The sequence below is a fragment of the Zosterops lateralis genome, assembly GCF_965231275.1.
Source record: "Zosterops lateralis genome assembly, chromosome: 3".
In the NCBI taxonomy this organism is placed as follows: Eukaryota; Metazoa; Chordata; class Aves; order Passeriformes; family Zosteropidae; genus Zosterops; species Zosterops lateralis.
In genome coordinates, this window is record NC_139764.1 from 108,897,103 (window position 1) to 108,924,465 (window position 27,363).

General features: G+C 37.2%; 1 protein-coding gene across 1 annotated transcript in view; it reads left to right on the top strand.

Annotated features, from left to right (window-relative positions):
• Window positions 1-27,363, top strand: part of SUPT3H (SPT3 homolog, SAGA and STAGA complex component) — a 255,548-nt gene that overhangs the window by 169,442 nt on the left and 58,743 nt on the right. The window contains exons 4-6 of the mRNA XM_083856808.1: window positions 538-624; window positions 1,778-1,868; window positions 3,521-3,657. Coding sequence (XP_083712934.1) covers window positions 538-624; window positions 1,778-1,868; window positions 3,521-3,657 — 315 coding nt within the window. The remainder of the gene's footprint in view (window positions 1-537; window positions 625-1,777; window positions 1,869-3,520; window positions 3,658-27,363) is intronic.

Genomic DNA, 27,363 nt, shown 5'->3' on the forward strand with positions numbered 1-27,363 from the left:
AAAAAAGTTCTTCATGTGAGTCTGGTTTGTACTAGTGCTAAGTCAAGTAGGGGTAGAGTTTCTTTCAAAAAATACTTAGGTAAGCTGTTTAAAATTAATATTTGTTATTCTAAAAATTTGGGAGACGGATCAGCCGCGCTTCCACATTTGCAGATAAAGTGCTATGGCAAGAATTTGGCATTTTTACATTGCCTGAGAGAATTATATGTTCATTTTCTGTGCTAAGAGAGGGAAAAAAAAAAAAAAAAGGGCAGCAGGACTTTTTAAAAGCAATCATTTTTAAATATAAACAAAAAAGCTTTTTCTTGAGATTTGTCAAAGGTCTTTCAGGCTTTTCATAAAATTGTTATTCACTTCTTGGCAAACAAGACTCGAGTGAGTGACACCTTTGAGAGTCCCAGCTTGTGTTTTAGTGCACAGCTTGTATTTTGCTATGGACGACCATGCAAAATATCATCTGAATTTATTTAAAACAAACCCCAGTGAATAAAGTTTTTAACACTGAAAAGACCATCCTAATTTATTCATTTATTTTAGTTGCAGCAAGCAGCTGAAGTTTCTCAGATGAGAGGAGCTCGAGTGATCTCTGCTGAAGATCTCCTGTTCTTAATGCGCAAAGATAAGGTACAGTAATTAGAGAGAAATTTCTTATTTTATGTAGTCAGCTGCTTATTGTGTTTTCAAGTGATTTCTTAACCTATGTAAAGGAATCCATCATCATGAATAGCCTTATTTAAAAGTATAGCTGCTCTGCAATTGTATTTGATCAAGCATGTTATAATTATTCTGTAATATCTGAAATAATAATTTTTTTTTTTCCTGCAGCTTCAATTATCAATTGATTTTTTCCCCCCAAAGCTTTAGGGTAGATAATGTACCTTAGAGCTCAAAACAATATCTTAATAAGATATAAATGTTGATCCCTATACTTTATATCCCTTTAATTAAAAATCAATCATTCTAATTTCCCCCTAGTTATGAAGAGTGTCAATGTGACATTTGACAATGTGACCATTATAGTTTTGTCATTTAGACTGTCTATAATTCCTCTTTATTTTATAATATTTTTCCTGTGTTTTATCCCTCTAAAATCTGCAAATTTATATATGGCTTTGCTTTCTCTGGATAATAAGTAGAGCAGGACAACAAGGGAAAAAAAATTCTCTTCTCAAATTTAATAATTATTTTTAAAATTGTCAACTATTTTTAATTACATTATTTATTCTTCCTTTATGTCTTTTACTTCCTTTGCTTGCCTCTTTCTCTCAGCCTTTTCTCTCCTTTGTTTTCCGTTACACATTTGACAGGTGAAACCTAACGGCCAAAACCATTTCAGAATTAAACCCCGCTAAAACATGAAAATAAATTGCAGTTGCTTTAACTGATAAAAGCTGTAAGGCTGTACTGAAAACAGTGGTTGATATAGAGTCAAAGTTCATGGAAATATGCATTTCTAGCCTAGAGTTTCCAAAGTAAGCAAACATTTTGGAGTGACATAAAGAAGCCCAATATATGAATTTCTCCTTTCTGAAAGTCAAAATCATTTCTGTCTCACAGCAAAGTACCAAGGAGCTCAAATAAATAATATTTAATATGGATTTGCTACTGTCCCGAGGTACTTTCTATGTATGGATTTTCAGTGGAATTTAAAATGACAAATCTTTTAAAAATTATATTTACTGTGCTACACATTTGTATGTTTGTGTGTTACGAAGTTTATTAAATAGGAAGTAACTATGTAATAGTCATTAATATAAATGTATTTTTTTTCTTATAGAAGAAGCTTCAAAGGCTACTTAAATACATGTTTTTTCGAGACTACAAATCTAAAATTGTCAAAGGAATAGAAGAAGATGACCTCCTCGAAGGTAGAAAAAAAATTACTTACTTTGGGAGAGGCTTGATGTCTTGTAAAAGTGCTGAACAGCTCAATGCAAAGTATTAATATTTTCCTTGATAGAGACACAAAAATAGTCTCTTTAGAGGAATTTTGCTGAAAATCTCTACTTTTCAATTGGAAATATGTATGCATTTGCATCTACCATCCAGATGAACAGTCAGACTTTAATATCAGAGCTCTGTTGAAGTAAGAAACTGGTGCTGATTAAAGGGTTAATTGATTTCAGCATCTGTATTTTAAATGCACCACCTGCAATTGAATGGACATTTGTTAAATTATTATCAAAAGGTTTTGACATGCTTAAAAAAAACCCTTATAATCTGATGTCACTGAACAGTAGTATATGACGTGGGGTTTTTTTTTAGTGTGGTTTAACATTTTATACTTTGAATTTGTAGTTTAAATAATGGGAAACACTTTTGTTTCTGCATTCCATAAGGAAATCACAGATTTTATAACCAATGCATTTAAAGGCAAAGCTCTTTGAATTAAAAATATATTAATTTATGCTATATAGTTTCCTGGTTTAAAGTTTTGTTGATTTATATTGATATTAGAACTAACATTTCTGTTGTAAAAAGTTAAGTTAAAACTTATCATGGCAAATCTAAACCTTACCATACTGTTATAACATCTAGTAATGTCCATACACAACTTTCTGTATTAAATTTACTTCCTTTCTCAGAAACTTTTATTATTTTCTTTCCCATACAATGAATTCCTTGTGTTTGGTTCCTCTGAACATCCACATTGATGCTAGGTAAACATTGTACTTCTTGCTTTGACTTTATCAAGCTGTGGAGAAGTTTTTCTCTGCTCATTTGAGATTTAATTTGCCTGTGGCATTTTATTTTTGTGTTTCATTTGTGCAAGCAATCTGGCAATACAGCTTCTTACCTGGCAGCTTTGGGGTTTTAATAGTTTAGCTTGTGTCACTACTTGAAGCAAAAAACCAATTCTCTAAGTCTTGTAGATGTTCATGAAATGCTTCCTAAAGGCAGTTTATCCTGGAATTAAAGAATGTCTCTTCTAGGGGGTTAATTAATTTTCTTAATTTTCTTTTGTGAATTTAATGCCTTTAGAGCTGCTGTGCTGTTTAGAACAACAGAGATCATTTTGCCAGCATTCTCCACGTTTTACTGCAGATCAATGGTCCCTCACCCCTGGAACTGCATCTTAATGGTCGTGTTAGGATTTGCTTGAGGCTGTAGATAATGAGGATGTTCTGCATGTGCTCAGGGAAGAACATTTCCTCAATATATTCTGCTCTCAAGTGACTCAAGTTTTTTCTACCAAAGTGAGGTTGTTTCCTTTACAGGTGTGTCCACTGTGGATTCTTTGGTGAGAAGTAATGATATATGGGCAGCAGATTAGTTTTCTCTAGATTATGAAAAACTACTTGGTTAAACTAAAAAATACTAAAGATGGTGTTTTGCTGTTACTGGAACAGAGCAGTGACATCACCTTGTTCAGGTAGCACAGCTTGCGTGAGGGGCACAATAAGAACAGGCCTTTTCTGCTCAGTGCTGGTTCTAAAACATGTCACTCTGAGGGACACCAGGTGACATTTGGAGACGCCAAATAGGTTGAGTTTGTTGTTCTTTGCTTGTCTTTGTGAAGACAAATTGAACAGCAACAACACCAACAAGCGGCAGAAGCTGGCCCAAGACTTTCTCAACTCCATTGACCAGACTGGAGAGCTCTTGGCCATTTTTGAAGATGATGAGATTGATGATGTCAAGCAGGAGCGGATGGAGGTAAGTCTTTCCTTTTACTGCTACCCAGCAGAGAAACTGTGAAACAATTAATACATCATGCTGGTCTGATGCTTTTTTCATGCTGCACATTAAATCATTGTTACGTGTTTTGTCTTTTGCCCAGATGGTCTAAAGAAATCCTATTTCCATATTTTTCCTATTCCTTCAAGTGTTTCTTGATGTCTAAGCACTCATGCTGAGAAGGAAGATTACAGAAGAGCAGTTATGGATCTTTCTGTCTGTTGTGTATTTGTATTTCCTTTTTGTAGAAAGCAGATTGTATTTATAAACATTGCATGCAGATCTTTCACAATAATATTTTCCTTTTTCATTATTTATCTTCTTAGCAAATTGTTTCAATAGCATTTGAGGACTCTTCATATAACAGAACTTACAGATGAAATTAAAATGTTCTGTGCAAACACACTTGAGTACAAACTCTTCTCTCCATCCTTTCTAGTGCTATTGTCTATGTAGTTATGAAAAATTTTGTCTGCATTAAAAAATGCAATGCCACATGACTCCCATAAAGCTCAGAGGGAGTGAGAAGCAGTGTACCTGTGTTAGCATGGAAGTCTGTGTTTTTGGCTAATTTTCTCTGGGTGGGCAGGACTACCCTGTTTTTTGGTAATCTGGTCCACAGTGAATGCAGATAAGAGTCCTTCACCCTTCTTCGTGCTCTGTTGCTCAATTCTTCCTCATGTTTTCTGTAAGGCAGCTGGATGTCAAGGGTAAAATTGTGCTGGGAGCACACTCACAATGCCAGAGAAGTATTTGAGCCAATTTCTATCCATTTTCAGACATCAACATAGTGGACAGGAGTGTTGGAAATTTGATATTTGTAGAGTGATTTCTCCACCCTTTGAATGCTGGAATCTGGGGGCTTTGATTTGAGTTTCCTTCCAAAGCTGAGGTGGCTCATGTGTTTGGTAATATTTCTGTATTTAATATTTGGCTACTAGGGCTTCATTTCACTTTCAGAATTTCATGGAAAATTCTAAGAAATAATGGAATTTTTACACTGTGCTAGCTGTAATTCTACTTTCTTTATTCTTAATGGAATCTCTTTTCAGAATTTTTTTAATCTGCTTTCTGCTCCTTCCTGCCCTGCAATGTGAAGAAATCAAAACCTAATGAAGAACCACTTCGCTCTAAGAATTTGGTTAGGAACAAGTCCCATTTCCCCCCAGCTGAGAATTTGTGTCATTGAACAGTTGTACCCAACCACTGTTTGTATTTTGGAAAATGGTGGTTTCTTTTCTTTAGCCTCTTATTTATTTATTTATGCAAAATGTTATGTTTTGCATAAAGGCAGACAAATCCTTTGAGCTTGTATACACAGAAATAGATAACAGCATTCTTCTGAATGACTTGGTTATGTGCTTGACTTTGCATTTCTTTATTTTTTCTAAAGAGCTACATGAGTTGATAAAAGTATGATTTTTTCTGTTGTAGACAATGGCAAATCTGAATCTGTTTGTCTATCAAGGAACGTGTGTCTGTAATCAAATATTTGCCTTTCATAGGACTGTATGTTTTGGGTTTTGTCACTAGACTGTAATTCATGAACTGTGTGTGTGTTTTATATATGAAAAGTAATTCTTCTCTCTATTGCTTGACTTCATTACATTTTGTGAACTCTTGATCTGTTTCCATGTTAAAAAAAAAAAAAAAACAAAACAACAACAACAACAACAACAATATCTTATTTTAGAATACAATAATGAATTATATACAGGTATGAAGCCAGTACTATCTATTTGCTTTCTTTTTAGTCTCTAAAACTAATGACAGAACATGAAAGACTGTTTGAAACATGCTACTCAAAATGTTTAACATATTTTTACTTTGTTGTGTTTGGGATTTTGTTGTCACTTTGAGGTGGGTGGAATCAATGATAGCAGGAAATGTGATCCATTCCTAAAGGAAGAGTTGTTAGTGGATGGGCTAATCTCCTGTATCACATTTTCTTTCTTCAATAGATTGTTTAATCCACACTAAATTCTGGAGGAAATCCAATAGACAATTTAACAGGGTTTTTTAAAGAATTAGTGTACCTAAATCATGAACTGCAATCCAAGGGCAGTGTTCCTTTTAGGTATCAATTACCTCAGAAATGTGTGGTTATCTTGGTTTGGACAATGGTAAATTATTTCAGTTCCACTTTGCCTTGGGCCAAAATCATGCTAAGCTGTCCAGAGTAGATGATAAACATATATTTCTGATGTCATTACGGGCTAAACAGGATATGATTGTTTAGCAGTATGGTTTCAGTTATGATACAAAATACAAATATTGTTTATACTCATTCCTTTTAAAGCATTTCATAAAATTAGAGCTAAGCCTTCATATTATTGCCTGCAGTGCTGTGAGGTCCATTCCATATCTGCACCATGGAGGAGTCAGGAAAGCTCTGAGCCACTCTGGGACATTACCAAAGGAGAACAAACAATTCTACACTTCTTTGACTGAAATACAGCCACCAGCACTGTCACATTAAAAGCAAAGAACACTCATCTAGGATTGTCTGTAGAATTTACTAATCTATCCCATAGTTTCAATTTGAAGCAAAGGGACTGTCTGTGGAACAGTAATACCAGCAATGTTCAAAGGGGCATTGATCCAAGGTGGAATACTCTTAAAATACAGGGCAGAAATTAAGAACAAATTTCACACTACTTTGTTATAACACATGATTATTATATCAATACATTGTGATAAGATGACTTTTTATAAAAACTGCAATAATAACATTAAGTAGAGGCAAACTAGCCAACTGTATTGGCAAAATCAAAACAAAATAAAAACTGGAATAGCACCACTGCCGCACTTCATAGCAGTTACTGTCCTGCTCTCCTGAGACAGCAGTAAAGCACCAGTGGAATTCTGCTACTCAGAGTAAGAACATTTATAGATGGAAAAAGTGATTCTCATTCCTGGATGTAACTGAACTGTGCATGGGAAGGAGAGATGGATCATAGAACTGGTATTCATAATGTGTGCCAGTCTCTTGGGAATAACACCTGTGATGCCAATCTACCCACACTCCTTTTTTGTTGCACAAGTTGGGCTGTGGAACAGCCAGAGCTGGTGGTGTTTGTAAATTGAACTTCCTTTGTCTGTTGTATGACAGAATCCACAGTAACTGACACCTTGCAAGAGGATGGCAATTTGGCATTCCTCTGTCTCTTAAAAATCCTTTAGAGAGGAGAGGTGGTATTCCTGTGGGATGTGGCTGAATTGGAGGGGCAAAAAGGCCTCTGTTCATTTAAAATATTTGAATTTTTCCTTATTTTTCAGTTTGAGTAGACTTGGAGCTTTGGATGCTTATGTCCTTATGTTGCTGCTGTAACCTCTCAGGTTCCTGACCTTAGTTAAACCAGCTGCAGGATTGAGTGTGATTTTGTGAATGATAACTTCAGTTCTGTTGCTTTTTTTTCTGTGAGCACCACTATCACATTCTCCCTGTCATGTCGTGAAATCAAGTGTAGCCATTTAAAAACTTCAGTCAATGTCACTGCAAAGCTGATGCCTCTCTCATTCTGTAAATACCCTTTTTTATCATTTGTTTTATAGCTTTAATGCTCCTTCCTCCCCAGGAAAAAGTCTTCCCATCAGAAGTCTGGACTGACATACAAAAGAATTCATAGAGCATCATGTCAGGAGTGCTCTGTTTCACTTCTGTTCCCATAGGATTAGAAAAACACCATTCATCTGTCATTCTGACTGCTAGTTTGGGGATATATTTCCAACACCCACATGTTATATGGCAATAATTCAGTTGCAGTAGCTACCATAATGCTTTCATAGTACATTGAAAGTTTGAATAAACAGTGGAGAGAAAATAACTCCCCTACAAGAATAGACTACCTTAAAGCAGGCTTGAAGCCAGCAAAATGGTAAAAAACTAAATTAAATCCCTACTTTCTTTGCAGGGAGGTTGAAACTAGATGATCTTTAAGGTTCCTTCCAACACAAACTATCTTGTGATTTTATATTTCTGTGATTTAAGGTCTGTTGTCCTAAGAATTGCATTAGATATTTAAGAACTACAGATACCCATTTTTATTCCTGGAGGTTCATTGTGGATGTGATTTTTTTTTAGTGCTGCTCACCAATATTCTTGTCTTAGTGGGAAATCTCTAAAGCTCACAGCAATGCAACAGGCTCTATGCAAATGATGGTTCGTTGCATTAAAGTGTAGGTAGAATATGTAGTTTTTTACATTTTTTAATTACTTCTGTTTAATTTTGTCTTCGTTGAGACACAGTTAATTTGTATTTTCACCAGACCCCTGAACACACCAAACTGCATCTTGAGCCACAAGGAATTGTGCTCTGGAAGTTCACTCTGTTTCAGTCTTAGAAATATGGTGGACTTGAAATCTATTATTCAACTAGACAGTGACCAAGAAGATTCCTTCCTGCTGGAGTATCATCATCAGCTTTTGAGTGATCACACTTTGACCTGAGCCAGGTCACGTTGTCCCGAACAATGTCCAACTCTGGGGCCCTCAACACAGGAAAACAAGGACCTGCTGGAGAGGAGACCATGAAGATGCTCAGAGGTCTGGAGCACCTTTCCCATGGAGCCAGGCTGGGAGAGCTGGGGGTGTCCAGCCTGGAGGAGGCTCTAGGAAGACCTTAAAGCCGCTTCCAGAGTCTGAAGAGGCTTCAGGAGAGCTGGAGAGGGACTTCAGGAGTGCCAGGACAAGGGGGAATGGCTTTAAACTAAAGTAGGGTTGATTTAGATTAGACATAAGGAAGAAGCTTTTTACAGTGAGAGTGGTGAGACACTGGCACAGGGTGCTCAGAAACATTCAGTATGAGGTTGGACGGAGTGGAAAATAACTCTGTTCACTGCAGGGCAAAGAGACTAGGTGCCCTTTAAAGGTCTCTTACAACGCAAAACATTCTATGACTCTAAAATCCTGGGAGGCAGCAAAGTCCAGGAGCTCTCCCCAGCACATGTTTGGATGTGGCCACTCTCTTAGGAGAGCTTTAGCATGGACAGAGGTTGCTCTGTGGTGATTGCCCTCAGACACAGGGCATGGACTTGGGGCCTTTTAACTGAGAGAGTGAAAATTGGAGGGCATAAAGGAGAAGTAAACCACTGTGAGCTCTTTTCAAGGTGGATCTGAAAGATGGTGTTGAATTTCTCAAATTCATTGTACAAATTTGGAAAAGATGTACAGAGAAAATAAGCAGGAAGGGATTTAGGAAGAACTCTGAGACTTTTCAGTACCACTGTACTCATTACACTGGCCAAAATTATGCCAGTGTAAGAGCTGGGAAGGGGGTGTCATTACTCTTTAGGGAGTATCTGTTCCTGCAGGGTGTATCAGTAACAAACTGAAATTTTATTCAAAGCTCATATGGAAAGTAGAGACAACACACACTTAATAGAAACTGCGTGCTGGAAGACAAACTAAGAAGTTTTCTTTCACTAAGCATTGATTTTCAGTGCATGTCTCTTCTGCTCTCTAATTTTGATAATATACCTATTTTTCTTCTCAAAGAATTATTTTTTACTTCCTTGTTGATATCAGATTCGTATTGACTGAATCTATATCTTGGGACAGAATCTTTGGATTTAGTTGAGTGCTGGCTTCTGTTATCTCACAATATTGTGCACAAATCTAATAAATTATTAATTTTTAGAATCACAGTGTATTAACCTTAAACCTTCTTTGACTTTTACCAGCTACACCTTAGGAAAGAATGCATCCTTGGGTAAGATTTGATGGTCTAATCCCTGTGGGGGTTTTTGTGCTGTTCTTTACCAAACATTGTCAAATATGGGCAAAGGGATGCCAGTGGCAGAGCAGAAGGACAAACCATACCATTAAATCCCTTAAATCTTATGTGCTTTATGGACTAAATAATTGCATCCCTAAATGCAAACCAGTACCTCACCTGTGAGTCAAGTAAGAGTAGAAAGGGATTTATAGAGGCTAAATAATATACTCAGAGAGGAGTGGGAAAGTTGCTGCCCAAGGACATGATAATCCTGGTACAGTGGTGCAAACAAGATCAGAATCTCATTTTCCCACTCCCTTAAGCTGATTTGAGAGCTCAGTTCATCACTTCCACAAGTTGGGCTGAATTTCAATTAGTGGTTTGAATTTCACTCACCTGCCTAAAAGCTTAAACTTCCCAGATGCTTAGGTTGACTTCTATACTCAGAAATGAGAAGGAAACAATCCAGGGGGAAGTTAATTTCTAATTTCTTAGATCATAGGGAAAAAATATTTTTCTTTTTTTTATTATTCCTAGAAACATCTAAGTTACATTTAAGTGTAGTTCATCATCTGTTAAGAAAAGTACTTCCAGTGTTTCTGAGATGATTCTCTTTGGAGACTCAAGATCCATGTGTGCTGTGGGGCCTTGATGATACAAAAACCCCCAGTAATGATGATATAAAATAGACTTCAGGGTCACAGCAGCTCCCTATATACTGTCTACTGCTTTTGATTTACACAGATGCCAAGATTAAAAAGAGCTTAGATGAAACATCAATCAACAAAAAACCCTTTATTCTCTAGGCAATGGGTTGTTGTTTTTTTTTCAGTACTGCAAAATGGAAGTTAGGAATGCAAATATAGAAGGAATTAATTCCACTGCATCAGTCCACCCAGTGTTTCCAGATGAGTGCAAAGCACAACTAGTAGCAACTCAAGTCTAAATTTGGTGTCTTGGCATCAAAGTACCTGTAAGCATTATTTGGTGTAAAAATAAGCCTGGTGGTATCAATGGTTTCTCTGATTACACATTGCTTGGGAATGTTTGGGATAGTGGGAAAGTGGTGTTTCTCTTGGGCAGTGGTTGAATTGGTTAAAAGTAAACAGAAAATAAACAGAAACAGCTTTTCATTATTATCTATATGGTGTAAATGTTGCGTCATTCTCTTTGGAATGGGAAAAAGCCCTTGAGTGGAAAAGATTTCTTGTTACAGCCAGTATCAATAGACTTTTTACGCTGCTAAATCTAAAATTATTGACTTTTTCTCACATTGGAGTTGCTTGCTATGGTTACACAGAGCAGCCTATTTGTTTGGGTTTTCAGTCATGGGGTTTTCGAGCGTTTTAGTGAATGTGGCTCATACTGCAAGTCTAGGCAGCTTTGCTGGGAGGGCAAGGTGCTATTTGCTTTTCTGTCTTTTAGTTCTTTGAGTATTTTTTTGCCACTGTTTGCCTTCTCTGAGGAAGAGGAAGGTTCAGGGTGTTGTATTTTTGACACCCAAATGACTGTGTCTCAAATTTTGGAAGGAAACTTTATATATATATTATTTATATCTGATTAAATGTGGACACACATGCTTATAAACAGTATTTCCATGGAGCATTTGATTAGGAGCCAAATAGAAGACTAGCAAAACATTCTCCTTCTGAGTGTATTTTAACATGTGTTGAACATGTTTGTTGCTTAGCTCTAGTAATCACCCTGGATTGGTACTCACAACAGATTTATTTTTTATGTAAACTTTGGAGAATTGGGAACGAGGATTAATGCTGGAGTCTGACAGAGGTCCCATTGGTAGAAGGTTATTGAAACTCCTGTCGTAAGTTAAAGCAATTAAATTTGTGCTAATAGAGATTTGTATTTTTGAGGTTGTTTAGAGGTGCAATAATGCAAACCTTGTCTACAAGACAGGATGTAACTCAGATAGTTTGGCGTGGAAGTTACTTTTTCAGATCTTTGAACCTTTATGTAGCAAATTGCTATCTTTTAAGCTCCACTAAGGCTAATGTTGAAGTCCTGAATGAAGAGAAAACAACTGTTTATTTCTTAGGGTAAGATGTTAACCAAGTCTACACTGAGAACAGTTCTGTCCTCTCAAGTTTTTCAGAAGGAATTAATCACTTGCATAAAACCATTTTTGAGACTTGAGTTTTGCACAGGATTCACAAAACTCAAAAACCCATGGAGTTGTAACACAAGTTAAAATTATGAAAGAATTTCAAACACAAATTCAGAGTATTACTCTGTAATATTCCTACTTCTTATTTGTTGCAAGGAAGAGATTTCCTAACACTGTTGGGAAGAGTGAGACTGAAATCTCAGCACAGAGATCCCATATTTTTGCCAGAAATCTTCACAGCCACTTGCTTCTCTCACTCCCACCTGGAAAACTCTTGTAGGCAGGAGCACTTTGTGTTGTCAGCCACTGTGTGACCAAGCTCCAGGACACCCCTGAATTTCTGTTTCCTTCCATTTAAAGTTTCAAATCACAAAAGTCTTTCTGTGGAAGAAAATAATACCTTCTAACAAATGAAGACCAGAGAGGAAGGCTCTCTATGGCATGAAATAGAGGGGAGTTGAGGGTGTTCTTTTGTTCCAACTGCTGCAGAAAAGAAAGGTCTGAGGTGTAACAGGCAAGGTCCTGGGTAACAAGCAGAGAGGGGAGAACAGTCACAAGCCAATATTAAGGAAAGGATTTTTTCTGCTTCATCCATAGAAGGCTGATGCAAGACCCTTGGCCTAAGGCTGTCCCAGGCTAATTTATCTGAAGGTTCATTTATCTGCTATTTCTAGACATCACAGGTAGAGCAGAGAAGCCTTTTTCCTTCTCATTACCTTCTATATCCACTAAGGGATTACCACCGTCTTTCCTAGTATTAAACTCCAGCCAGGAACAAAAACCTGGTTTGAATCAGGCCCATGGGTTTGCAAATACCTCCTACAAAATGACTGAGAACCCTTTTCTTTCTAACTGGAATTTGCCCTCTAACAGCAAACTGAGCAAGCTGTGTGTCATCAGAGCCTCTCTCCAGCCAGTCTGCAGCACACAGACTACGTAGAGGAGCGTTGGAAGTAGTTTTCAGGCTGCACTCCAGCTAAATATAGCCAAAATGAGCTCAGATCTATTGAATTGCACCACTTAAAGGGGGGAAGAAATCTATAGAAGGTTATTGAATACAAAGATGTTGCACTTCGCTAAAGAAGTGCTTGAGCCACAGGTCACTGGGTGCTGTATGACTGTTGAGGAAAATAATTATCATAAGCTTGTCTTGTAGTCGTACTGATCATGCCTTGCTACTGTTGGAACCTGGGCAAAACAGAGATTTGTTCTGCTCTCCTTGCATATATTTAATTCTTCTTTTTCTACTTTTATTTTTGGTTTGGCATTTTGTTTTTTTTGTTTTTCCATCTCACCACAGGATTAGCCGAGACTAGTGCAATTTTTCTCCTCAGAAATAAAGAGCTCAGATTGCTGGTTCCTGGGCTATGTTGTCCATAGTCTTTGATTTCATTCACAGAGGATTTTATGAACTTTTGTATTTGATTGAAGTAAGAGAGGATTTGTGAACCTTTGTCACAGTCATTTAAGCAAAAAAATTGAGAATCACTTGATTCTCTCAATAGTCTCTATCTCCATGTTGCCATCTTTGAGTAAATAACAGACTAAAATCCAGCATTTCACAAGATTTGATTTCCCAGTAGCTAAGGTCAAATGTCATTCACATTTCCAAAGCCAGGAGCCTTCCCTCCTACATTCATACTCAAGTTCAGATATCATGAGGAAAGTCAAAGTATCTGTTGCTAAGGTCATTAAGGTAATACAATAGTAAACACATTGTTTCCTAGGGAATAAGAAATACCAGGATTTTTGTTTTAAAGCTAATTCTGAGAGGACCTGTAAATACAAGCTGCACTTGTAACCTGACAGACTATCCCTAGGACAGGACCTTAAGGCAGATTTTTTCATAGGATATAATTTTAATACTGAGAGTAAGAATAAGAACACAAGTTCAATGAAGAGTACGAGGTATGCAGGTTAATGTGATTTTACTTTCATCAGTTTTCTCTATAAATAAACAGGGAGGAACTAAAGTGGATGCAGGACATTTCAGGACCAGAGTAGTTGCCTTCCCTTTATACTTCATTTTCTTGAAGCATGAACTGACAGAGGAGAGATTAAGATTAGATATGAGGAAAAAATTCTTTACTGTGAGGGTGGTGAGACACTGGGACAGGTTGCCCAGGGAAGTCATCCCTATCCCTGGAAGTGTCCAAAGCTGGGTTGGATGGGGCTCTGAGCAACCTGGGATAGTGAAAGGTGTCCCCTGCCCATGGCAGGGGGTGGAATCAGATCTTAAGTCTCTTTCATTCAAACTATTCTGTGATTCTCTTTATGCATTAAACTCAGACATGATTAGCTGCTGGATCTTATAAACTAAATAAAAGCAGTAATTCATTGCATGGCAAATAAATACTGAGTCACGATCCAGAGCAGTCAAATGTGTGGAAGGCAGGCACAAGGACCTTGTTGACAGGCTGGAGAAATAGGCTGACACGAAGGTCAGCAATAGTAAATGTGGATGCTGTAACCCCACACAAGGGTACAGCTTGTGGGCAGCCACATGCTGGGCTGTGTCAGCAGAGGTTACCAGCAGGTCAAGGGAAACAATGATTCCCCATGATCTGGCACTTTTGAGACCGCATCTGGAATCCGTGGCCTATTTTGTGCTCCCAAGTACAAGAAGGACTTTGAAATATAGAAGCAGAGGGTCACCAAGAAATATAGGAGGTACATATGATGAAAGACTGAGAAGCAAAATCCTGCTCAGCCTGAAAAAGAAGAAGCAAAAGGGAAATTCTATTGCTGTTTCCAACTAATAACAGGAGGAGATGGAATCACACCCTGCTTGGATGTGCATGGTAAAAGACAGAATTTGAGGTGATACCTAATAGGAGAAAAACAGCTGTGGTCAAAGATTGGAACTGGTGTAGTAGATAGTCTCCATCTTTGGAGATATCTCAGACTTGGCTGGTCAAGGTGCTGAACTGCTTGATCTAAATGGACCTTTTTTGAGCAGAGTCAAAGTGGAGATCGATTGAAGTCCCAAAACTTTTCTGGGTTAAATTATTCTACCGTCCTGTGATCCTGTACTGAAGTTTCCCATTTCAGATGTTAAAATGGCAGGTGGGGTAGAAATAGAAGAGCTTTTATAAAGCAAATTGATGATAAACCGTCTCAGATTTCTAAAAACTGTTTAAAAGTCTAGGTAGTATATAATTGGACTTTCCAGTTTCTGCACTTTCTGTAATCTGTAGCTGCTGGTATTTCCTGAAATAGATGTTTTATGTACATAAGGAACAGGGTTTTCTGTCTTTCATTTTGTCTTGGTCGCTGTGGTTTATTTTATCTCTAATGTTGCTTGCTGTATTCTTCCGTAAGAATATGATCTGGCTGCTGTGCAAAATTGCACTTGGGGAGAGCTTCGCACATCTGCTGCAGCAGAGGCACCAGGAGCAGGAACATTTAAGTGTCCTAAGTGTCTGTTGAAATGATAAAATACAATTGAGCTCTGCATGTTACAAAGTGGGAGATGCATCCATTCCCAAGGGCCCACAACATTCCTACAGAACAGCACGGGTAATACACTGCCATAGTTTATTCACTCGACGAAAGGCAACATGATTCCATTTGGATATTTAGCCTCTCAAACTTTAAATTTTGTCTCCTCTATTCTTTCTCTCTGCTTTCCCATGTTTTTAAGAATTGAGGATACCTAGTCAGGTACACACTTTCTTTGAATGAGTCGGAAAAGGTTCTTTTAATTTGGATAATCAGGGGAAACAGCAGCAGTTCTCATTTTCGGGTAGTTGCCTTACATAAAATCCTCATGGAGTGCGTATGCAAGTTTATTCTTACAGATATTCTTGTAATCAGCATTTGTACCTTTTAATAATCTGGGATTTGTATTAAAATAACTTTAAGACATGACAAAAATTAGTCATTGCTTCTGCTTTGGCTTGACAAAGTACATCTACAACTAGACCTAAATTTTCATGGAGGACAAGACCATAATACTGTCACTAGAAAAACCACTGATTTTGGATAGAGAATAAATTTTAGATAATATTACATGTGAATTCAGTAAGATCTTGGTCAGGTAGGGGTCTACAGTTGAATTTGTTTATGTTTTCAGAGGTAGGTCTTTTAACTTTTTTATGCAGGTAGTAGCAGGGTTTTGGAATTTCTTTGGCATGAGGAAGAGCACAGGATCTTCTTTGGTGTCTGCATCGTGTGTGCTGCACTCTTGATGTGCTATAAGACATTTCTACAAGAGCAGTGGCAAGAAATCAATGCAAAGTGGTCATAAAAAAATACACTGATGCATGTATTTTATTCTCAGATAATTCCTTAACATCTTTTCCATGCTCTGCTTTTGAGTGGCACAAGTGAGGAGCAGGCACAGGGACTCCTTGGTAGCAGTGTTTAAGTGCTGTTGAAACTTTGCCTCCGGCACTTCGGAAGCAATCATTAAATTTGGGTTTCCATTTGATCAAACAAAAGAAGGACGGTTAGTCTCTGTCAGGGGGCTGGATTTTATTTCTCAAGGCTAACAGCCATTTCCAGGACTTTGTCAGACCTACTGAGAGTTTTTTCTCCCATTGTCAGATGGTATTATTTAAAATCAGTTCATCCACTTGTGTGGCATCCATATCCTATATCATACAGCGACCCTGACAAGAAGATGCTTTTACTGGGGGTGTTATTCAAAGCACTGTTGATTTTCTCAGGCTGCAGACATCTGCAAAAAAAGCTTGTAGAACATCCAGCATCTGGTATCGAGCCCTCACTCCTTACACAGACCATATCAAACAGTCTGGAAATAGAACACGTTCCTTACATCCGCTTGGAAGTATTTTTTTTTAATGTTTATTATAGATGTATTAGCTGTCAGCTCGTATCATCAGCTAATTATTTTATATCTGAAAATTGTAATGTCATCCTCAGATGTACTAAAGTCAGACATATTTCCAGCTACTAATCACACCCTTCTTAAAAGGGGAGTTAACTCTCGACCTACCTCAAGGCTGGAGATTTGATTTCTGGTTCCAGAATTTAGAGGAATCCATTGGTGAGGTGGCTCTTGTGCCTTGCCAGACTTGATACCCTGAGCTGTATTTAAAAAAAAAATGAGACAAAAATGCTGCAGAGACATTGGCATCTTTGAGAAATGCTAAATTTGACTATAACAAAAAATCAGGAAAAATCAGAAACCCTGAGAAAATCAAGATCCCACTAATGAAGAGTAATTTTTCTCCAGGATTTGTGATGGCATGAGAGTCAACTTCTAACAGCACAGTCAAGTAATTGATGCCAGACTGTGGCTGTTCGTGTTGCTACACCTTTAATTCTTAAATGCACTTCAACCTTCCAAGCTGTGCCTCAGAATCTTGCTATTAAAGATATTGTTCTCTGCATCCCAATGATGTTAAATTGTTAATTGTAATATTTTGAACTCAAAATATTTTTTCCATTTTTCTGAGTAGGGCTATGTTGATATTTAAAATTTTCTTTTTTTTTTTTTTAATAGAACTTTGATTCACTTTGGAAGCTCTCCACCTCCCTAAAACTCCCAAATCCTCCCTTTCAGTCAGCCTAGACCTCCAGGAAAAATTTAAATAGTTGTGAGAAATCCCTAGAAATGAGAACAGGTTTTGACATTTCAAAACCAAAATCACTTTCATTTTCACATTAAATTTACAAAACTTTTAGTGACCAGCAATAGGAATAGCAACCTTAACTATGGCATATATTTAATACTTATATAGCTGAACAGTAATTAAAGCTGAGGCTTTTATTTTCAGGAGGAACTCTTGCAAAGTACTTGAATTAAAAGCTTTCTACCTTTTAAAAACCAACTGTAGCATAAAAGCAGAACAAAAGGAAAAAAAAAAAGAAAAGAAAAAAAAGAAAAAATTCTTTTTGTATGGTATCTGTTTTCCCCTTCTGGAACTGAGTAAATACTTTGCACGCTGAATTGAAAGGTGCTAACTCCTTTGGAAGGGATTCTTTTCACTGTAAGCAATTTTAAGAATGTGTGCAGGGAATTGTGTCCTGATGTTTATTTCTGTAACAGATTGATTGAATGAATATTATATTCAAGAGCCATTATTAATGCAGCATAAAAAATTGTGTATCAAACACTGCAAATTAGGAAGATGAAAACTAAAATTCCCCAAATTTGTCCTTTTTTAATATCTGATAGTGTGAATACTCTTTATGTCACTTTTAATTGATGATTAGAAATAAAACAGTTACTTCTTTCCTATGAAGGGGTTCAGAGGGACTGTGCTGATTTAGAAAAACTGGAAATCCCAGCAGTTGGTTTAATAATTCATAATTAAATTTACAAATCAGGTTTCATTTAAATGAGTTATTTTGAAGTAATTTGAATATATGTAATTCTATAGTGTGCAATTACACTGAAGACTGGTAGTGTTACTTTGAGTTATTATAATATTATTATGGCAATTTAGAAATGTTTCAAGATATTTTCTAATTATGCATGTGTCTCCAAATAAGGTAAAATTAGGCAAAGCTTTTTCTTAAATCATGGAGCCATAGATAGAATAAATAAAATGAATAGAATAAATTGTAGAATCATAAATAAATATTTTTAAAGACTCTTAGTAAATCAGAATATTCTACCTAAATTTCATAATTACTTATAGTTGGGATACACTGGTAAAAGTTATTTTTGTGGGTATGTGCAGCTAATCTGAATTCAGATTTAGAAAAAGTCCAGTACATTTATTATTTAGACAGTACATCAAAATTCTTACTTTAGGAACTAAAACCAGCATCCCATAGCCAGCTCTATTTATTAATTACTGCTACGTTATTGGGTGAAGTTGAGAATTTCAGAGATCATTGGCATCCAGATACTTTCTGAGGGATGTGAAGATCTGTCTTCACTGAATCAAGTCTTGTTGCAAAGTAAAGGATGTTTAAAATAATCCCACACATCTATGGAACAGTGAAAGTCTGCTGTAGGGTTTAGCTGAGGTGGTGTTAACATTAGCTCATTATATCAATATTTGTAATATTCATATTCTCCAGGGTTGTTTCTTTGGAAAGCTGCATATATTCATTATCAGTTTAAACCATCAGCACAAGAACTGCCTTTGTCTTGGAAATACAAATAAAGACTTGTCAGTGGAAGATGAGGAGTCTTTCCCACCTTACAAGTAAAGAGAGAGTGTAACAAAGGCTGCAGAAGGCTAAAATTTCAGCTGAAAGTATTTCATGGCATGTCCAATACTAAAAAACTTTCAAATATTTCACAAAAATGTTACTTCTAATGTGTTGGTTTAAATTCTATATTACTTAAGCAAATATTTAAATATTATATTAGTTTTTCTGCATACTTGACATGAATATAATTCTACCTTCCTGCCAAGTATGTCAAAACCCAAATTCACTTCCATTTGCCAGGGTAAATGTTTATTTTGTTTTCCCACATAATGTGCTCTTTAAAGTGTCACCAGGATACCAAATCTGATGGCTTTTTAATAGAGACACAGTGGGGATTTTTTGCTTTCATTAGGAAACAGGATAAACTATCAGTGAAGCTAATGGTAATGGACCCATATACAGTAGATGCTCTTTGCTCTCCTTCCCCTCATCTCAGCACTTACAAAAAAAGAAACTCCCATCAAAACTATTGTCATGGTACCTCATTTTTTATAATTGCATGAAGGGTCTGTAGCAGGAAGTGATGCTGGGGGTGCAGAGTAAGAGACCAGGACATGCAGAACCATTTGTTCTGTCGAAAATGAGCTGGGATTCTTCAATTAGGCCCCCCAAAACAACTTTTTGGTTTGTTTTGCCATGAAATGGGTGAGATTATTTGAGAGATAATTCATGGGGAGGTCACTTTTAAAAAACTGTGTTTGCTACGTCACTATTTGTGTTATGTCAGCCTACACTTGTGTAGTTTTTCACCAGTCAGTGAGTTTGACTTGGACTTTCATCCTCCAATCTTAACCAAACTAACAAAACCTGTGTTCATAAATTAAAATCTTTGAATTTTCTGCTTTTAAATTACATATCAGTAAAGTTTTACTGAAAAGCTTCAGTTCTGCTTCTGGTGCAAAATGGAATGTAACTGGTTTAAGTATTGCTGTGAAAGTTTTATGCATTTCAAAAAAATACTTTTGTTTGTTTTCCCTGTGTTTTTTCCAAAGAAGGGAGTGAGGATGTTTAATAAGAGAACTCCTCCTCTAGTGGCTTTGGGTGGTGGGGATTGTTTTGAATTAATGACAACATATGTTTCTTTGGTTTTATGTAAACGCTTATTAATTTTGTGGTATATTTATCAATGGGCATGTTATAAGGGACTAACTAAGTAGAATGTTCCAGATTAGTCAAATTAGCTGATGGTTTAAATTAGCTTAATTCCAAATGCTAAATCATGTTGTTAAACCCCAGAATCTTCATGGGTTTTTTTTTTTTTTTTTTCCCTCACTAACATTAGAAAGAGAAAAGAGAAAGTAGGGTGAAAAAAAAAAAAAAAGCATTTGACAATTAAACAAACTGCCTTTGGGAAAATGATCTTTTTATGATTCTGTTTCTCATGTATATAGTGGCGATAATTCTCACAAAGCTACTATGAAGACAAATTTGTATATAAAGAAATTGAGAAACAATAATGAATAGCAGCATAGACTTTTTTGCATAGTAAATAAATAACATTAAATATTTCAATTAACTTTTGTCAAGGGAAATACTCACATTGGGCCAAATTCTGTTCTCATTGAAGGGAGTCCCAATTAAAAGCAAAAAGAGCATAATGCTTTTGTTCAAAGGCTGTTACTTCAGACAGAAAATTTTAGTGTCTCCTTTCCTTACTCTTCATAACTTTGTGAGGCACATTGTGTGATTTGATTGTGCTTTTTTTCTCCCCAGCCTGCACAAGCTGGGAATACACCAGCACCAGCACACACAAGCTTTGCACCACTTTATGATCAGTGCATGTAAAAGATAATCTTTGAAATGAGCCTTAATAATAATTAATTCAGCCTTCATTTGCATCCAGCCATGCTTGGATATCAAATTAGTAGCATAACCCAGGTAGGAGTTCTGAATTTTGAGTCTGGTTCGCTTTCAGGTCAGGAAATCTGGGCTGTGCCAAATTTTGGTTGTTCAAAGAGCAGCCAATTTCAGCCAGTAGAGCTGAGACATCTCTCTGTTATAAATTACTTTGAGAAATCATAGAACCACAGAATGGTTTGGGTTGAAGGGAACTTAAAGGTCTTTCATTTCCAACTCCCTGACATACCAGGGACACCTTCCACTATCCCAGGCTGCTCCAAGCCCCGTCCAATCTGGCCTTGGACACATCCAGGGATCCAGGGGCAGCCGCAGCTTCTCTGGGCAACCTGTGACAGGGCCTCACCACCTTCACAGGGAATAATTCCTTCTCAATATCCCATCTAACTCTTCACTCTAGTATCTAACTTTTCACTCTGGAAAGACAGTCCCCCTTGTCCTGTCCCTTAATCCCTTGTCCCAAGTCCCTCTCCAGCTCTCTTGGAGCTCCTTTAGGTGTTGGAATGGGCTCTAAGGTCTCACTGGAGCCTTCTCTCCTTCAGACTGGACAGCCCCAGTCCTCCCAGCCTGGCTCCATAGCAAAGGTGCTCCAGCTCTCTGAGCATCTTCATATCCTCCTCTGGAACTGTTCTAGCAAGTCCACATCCTCCTTTTATTGGGAACATGCACATCTCAGGCAATTCCTCCTGGTCACTGTTTTTCTAAGGGAAGCATTTCCTCTTTAGCTCAGAGTATGTGACTCACTTTTTCCCTGAATTCCATGATGTGATTTTTATCTGGAGTTCCATGTCTTGCAATTATCAAATTAGAAAGGCTTTTCCAAAAGACTAAACCCCCAACCACAGAATTAGAGTCAGTGGTGTAAATACCACAAGTTGAGAAATATCTGTATGCTTCTGGTGTTAAGGAAGCAATACATTTTTGAGTACCACTCTGTATTGTTCTCTGGTTACAGCAGACTCTACCAGACAAAATAAATCCAAGTAATTTTGTGTTCTCCAGTCATATGCCAAGGAGAGAGCATCTATGAGTATTTAGTACCACGTATTTTAGTTTTAATTAATTAATTTTCATGTTTCCCTTTCAGACATTTATGAATGCACTTACACAATTTCATCATAAAAGTTGATAGATTTGGACTTGTTGTAGAAAATGGCTGAGCTAAGCTGTTTTATTTGTGTATTCTAGGTGCAACCTTAAATTGAGGGAGGTGTTCATAGGGTGGCATCCTACAGCTAATTGATATTAATTGAAGCTTTGCAGGGGACACTAGGGAATCAGGACTTCACCTCTAAGTTATAAGATCCAATCTGGACTTAAAAAGTAGATTGCTGTACTGCACACCAAATTACTTATAAATATAGTAAAAAAAATGTGTCTTTTACATTTGTGCATGTATGTTTTGTCATTATTTTGGAAATTAGTCTTTTTAATTTTTTTTTCAAGAAGCAGCCTAACTAAAAAAAGCAACAAAAAACAACACATTAATTATAAACCTTTTTTATTCTCTGAATGAAAGAACTTCACCTGCCAAGCATACCTGCAACATTACTTAATGCCTGTAGTATTATATTGCTTGTGAATCTTCTGCACAGAATGGTAATTATTCTTGTGCACGATGACAAAAGAAAGGCAGGTACTGTGAGAACTGGCTGTTCAACTGGGAATGAATACAAGACAAATCTGTTTTATTAAGAGCAAGAGAAAAGACTTATAATTATTAAAAATAAGAGGATTCAAAAGAATATGTATTTTTCATATGGTCTGAAACTTACTCTGCTTTCTGCCAGTAAGAATTTTCCTTAATCTTCTTGTGATCTTGTTTTTAAACTGAAGTTTCAAGAGGGCATTTCACTTATTTCATCACAAATACTTCTTAGTAGTATGTACCTTGGGTTCACTTCCTTTTCAACACAAAGAGTGTAAGAAAAAATCTCTTGAATGCTTCCTTTTATTTCCCATTTAACATTAGCAAAACTCTCAAAAGTCTTTTTAGAGCCATGTATTGATGGTGGCTATTAACAGGGCAGGCTTTTGCCGTGCATCTATTTTTTAAAATTAGGTTTATTCTTTTATTTGCATTTACCAGTTAAAGCTAGTGAGTGAGAGAGGGCTGTTCCCAAACTTCCCTAATGCTCAATTTACAAAGGAATGTGTTTCTTAACAAGTCGTGGCTCTAAAGTGAGTAATTCTGGTCATGTTGTAGCTGGGTGAATAGATAGAATATATCTGGGAATTGAGTTTCACTTAAGCTGAGTATGTCTAGGATTGATTGCCAGGTTAACTTTGGGCTGAAATACCACCACCCCCCCCCCCCCCTTCACCTCCTGCCATTGCATTTGGATCAGTAGGAGCAGGACTGGATCTCTCAGCTCTCTCCCACACCCAGGATGGTGAGGAAATGTGTCAGGTGTGTTGCGCCTGTATTTTGCCCCATAAACAGCCTTGGGGGAAAAGCCACTCCTCGAGTTTCTGGCCACAAGTCCAAACAGTGTGTCAGCTAAAAGAAATATTTAAAAAATAGAGTGTGATGGTTGATTTTGACTACCACTAAGAGAAAAAAAATTAAAGCTCAAGATGCAAAAGAGTCTGCTTTGCTGTCTGTGTCTCCCACACCTTGCAGTGATCCCTGTTTGGTGACTGCAAGATTTACTGGTGAGGTGCTAAAGTTGTTTATATGAACCTCATTCATGAATGGATACAGAGTCAGGGTAAGTTTTCCGAGGAATGCCGTCCAGAAGATATAAAGGTATCCTCATATTAACATGGTATGTAAAGTTTTTGATGTACAGCCAGATGGAAACCACAGGAAAGTGCTACAATGTCCTCAACCAAAAAGTGAAGCAAGTCAGTAGTCTTGATATATTAACATATCACTATATTCCACATAACTTTTTTCATTTGGTAGCATAGTTCACCCAAAATTATTTTATGTTTTTTGGAAAGCACTGATAGAAGATAGCTATAAATTTAACACATCATTTTACAAAATTCATGATGATGCTTATTATAGAAGAAAAAAATATTTTCCTGTAGAAATCAAAGGTATTCCATGAAATGGAAATGTTTCGTTTCCAGGTTCCTGCCCTGCATTTCAGACTAGCAGTAATAAATTTAGACAAGGAATTTGGATATGATATGGAACTGTTTCAAATAAATACAGTATGTGTAGATTTTGCATATGTTCAAGGGCAAAGTATTACAGAGGCAGTTAGTCCCTATCAGGAGGTCAGTTTTATTTATTCCTGAAGCAATGAGATCATGGCTGCTGGGAATTAATCTGTTCATTTTGTTATTGTCTGTGCAATTTCAGTTGCTTTCTTTCTTCATAATTCCCTTGAAATTTCTACATAATCTTAAATAGTCCTGCCAGCTCCCTTCCCCCTACTTATCTGCACGTACTTTGCTAGATTACATGTTTCATAGTTCCAGGGAGATGAATGGAGTTAACTTTCTGCTGGGCACAAAGCTGCCTTTGTTTATTCTTGAATTGCTTGGGGATCAGAGCAGGAACTGAATTTACTGAGTCATTCTTTACTCTTGGCCCTTGCTTGGCCCTGGAATGGAAGTTGGTGCCCTGTTGGTGCTGGTGGTGCTCACCCCTCACTCCTCAGAGGAGAATTCATTTGGCTTTCTGAGGATGTCTGAGCTGTACAGACTAGACCTAATCCAACATCCCTCCATTGCTGGTGGCCACAGCTGATGAACTTGAGACAAATCCATGGATGTCATTCATTTGACATTTTAAACGCTTGAGTTCAGCATAAAGTTACTCACTGAAGTGTCTAATGTCTTTTTTACAGTAAAAGGACTTTAGATAAGTAATCATGTTTTCAGTTCTTCAAGTGAATTCCATCTTTTGTCTTTGGGCAGAAATTCTATAATGAAGATTATATAAAGTATATTTCAATTAATACTTAATATTTAATAATTCACCCTTTTTCTCATCATTTGCAGCTGTAGATCCTTAAAATCTCTCAAACAGTTGAGCTTTTTAAGGTTTTAAGGTCTTAAACTCTATTTATTGCAGATAATGATACTAAAAATACTGTGGAGAAAAAAAGCAAAACTCTTTTTACTGTGAAAATACATTCAAATTGAGATCAGCTTTGTCTACCAGAAAAAGACCTCATGTTTTCTTCTAATATTGGGAACATTGTTCAAAGCACATGAGCACTCAAAGCCTTTATTAAATCAAAGGCTCTAAGTTTGCTATGAAGATTTGTTCAGCTTAATGGCTGCTGCAGAATGTATGGTATGTTCTGTAAGAGGTGGGTAAAAGAACCCTGGATGTGTGTACTTTATAGCCAAATCAAGTATTACATTACAAAACCTATTGATCTTTCCCCGAGTGACATTTTTATTTTCTGTATAAAACTATGAGTAGACTTAGACTTTGAAAATGCTCACTCTTACCCCCACTTTTCTTTTTCTTTGCTTACCGATTCAAGGGATTCTCAGAACAGTAAATACTTTTTTCTTCTATGTAACCAAAGTCTTCAGATAGTGATACTCCTCAGATAATGTCAAAAGCCAGAAGACTGAAAGTGTATTTTCAGCGTATTTTGCAAATACTTCAATATTGAGGTTCCTTGTGCTTGATTTCTCAGGTTTTTTGTGGGTTTGTTTTTTTTTTTTTATTTGTGTTTTTAGTATTTTTGTTTGTTTGTTTGTTTGTTTTGTTGTTGTTGTTATCTAGTTCCTTTTTTAACAAAATCACAGGATGGTTTGGGTTGGAGGAGGCCTTAAAATACCATCTCATTCCAAACTCCTGCCATGAGCAGGGACCTCTTCCAGTATCCCTGGTTGCTCAGTCTGGCCTTGGACACTTCCAGGGATGGGGCAGCCACAGCTTCTCTGGGCAACCTGTGCCAGGGCCTCCCCACCCTCACAGAGAGGAATTCCTTCCCAATATCCCATCTAACCCCTCCCTCTGTCAGTGTGTACCATTCCTCCTCGTCCTGTGACTCCATCCCTTGTCCCAAGTCCCTCTCCAGCTCTCCTGGAGCCCCTTTAGGCACTGGAGGGATCTCTGAGGTCTCCCTGGAGCCTTCTCTCCTTAAGGCTGGACAGCCCCACCTCTCCCAGCCTGGCTCCACAGGGAATGTTCTCCAGCCCTCTGAGCATCTCCATTGCCCTACAACCACCCTACAGTTTGGGCCTTGACCATCCTGCAGTTTTTGCCCTCCCACCCCAGAGCTGTCAGACACAGCACACAGTGCCCTGTTATTTTCTAGTCTAAATAAAAAATAAATTATTTAACATTCTGTTCTGGCAATATCAGCCCTTGCAGGGCAGCTTTGGTTTTCCCTAGGGCGGCCACCTGGCCGTGATAGCCCCACAATGAGAGTTCTTGAGCAGAGGGAATCAGGGAATCACGCCACAAGATGAATATGTGAGGGTTTGGGCAGCCAGCACCTTCATCTCAACATTGTTGCCAAGCACAGGGGTGTCCAGCCGTGCCACATACGTTTTTCAAATGTTCCAGCTTAGCAGCTCCTCGGCACATTTCCTCCAAACACAGAGCAGTCGGTGAGCAAGTTGACGTTTGGCCTCCTGCCTTCTTCCCCCCACACAAAGAGCTTTGTATGTCAAGTGTGAAAGCTTCAAAATGGAATAAAAATAAGATTATTTTTCATCCTGGATGGTAGGTGACAACGTGCAACTCTTTACCTTTTTCTTTCCTTTCCTTTTTTAGTTCTTTATGCTGAAAGAAAGATATAATGCACCACATTTTTGGAAGACTAAGCAGACGTTTACTGTGCCAGGTCCTATCTACTGCATCCTTCAGCATGTTCCAAGGAAAGCATGCAAAGTATTTTAACTCTGCTCTACAGCACATAACTCAGCTTCTTAACTGCTTAGAGTGACTAGTACTACTAGAGAGGGAGTAAAAACTATCTGTTTTTAATTCTTTTGATAAACCAGTTGAGCAGTGTCATTGCTGCCATTTGTTGTATCTGCTTTCAAGCTGAGGTTGCTTCAAGGTGGATTTTCATTAGATGTTTCAGTATTTCTTCATGTCAGAACGATTCCCAGAAAACTGGCATTTATTCTGATGAAATAGGACTTCAGTCCTGTTGGAGTGACTTGCTTCTCCTTCCAACAGTAAAATTTGAAAAATTTCACCTGTATAAATTTGAAGTTGTTTCTTAATTTAAACATCCTGTATAATTTCTTGTTTTCAGAAAAAAATAGTTGAGGGCAAAAAAAGAAAACCAAAAAACTGTGAAAAAGGATAAGTAGGTATCCTTTAGACCTACAGATAAAATTATTTTAACCAACTTTCTGTGACATCCCCAACACTGGATCCCATTTTCTTTAAACTCTTTTGGCCTGGAGTCATGCTATACTCACAGTAATGTCCTCACTCTTTCTTCTCTCTTTTTATCCTATATCACTGATTCATTTTGAGTTTATAAAATATCCCTTAGGAATGCAAAGGTAAGGGAACATGACATTTTTTTGAAACAGGTTTGATATAGGAGAAAAAAATAAAATATGGCGTATGATCTTGAGAAATGAAGAGGAAAGAGATGTTGTCTTTGGGTTGGTGTTTCCTTAAAGATGACCCAGCTGTGCCACTCATCTGTTAATTTCTGCTGCATTTGATGGTTATTTATAGACAATTCTTAAACTGGGAGGACTGGAGAAATGTCTGTCTTTACCTTTTAAACTGTGAGGTTCCATGCAATCATGGGAATGTTCTTCTGTTAAAGTGAATTAGGAAAAAAAGTAAAGTCCAGTTATTTATGACAAACACTGTTTTATTTGGTGGTGGTTTAGAGCATCACGCTGGAATCCACCTTTTAGAAAGAATTATTTTAAAGAGAGAATTAAAGGAAAAAAACAATT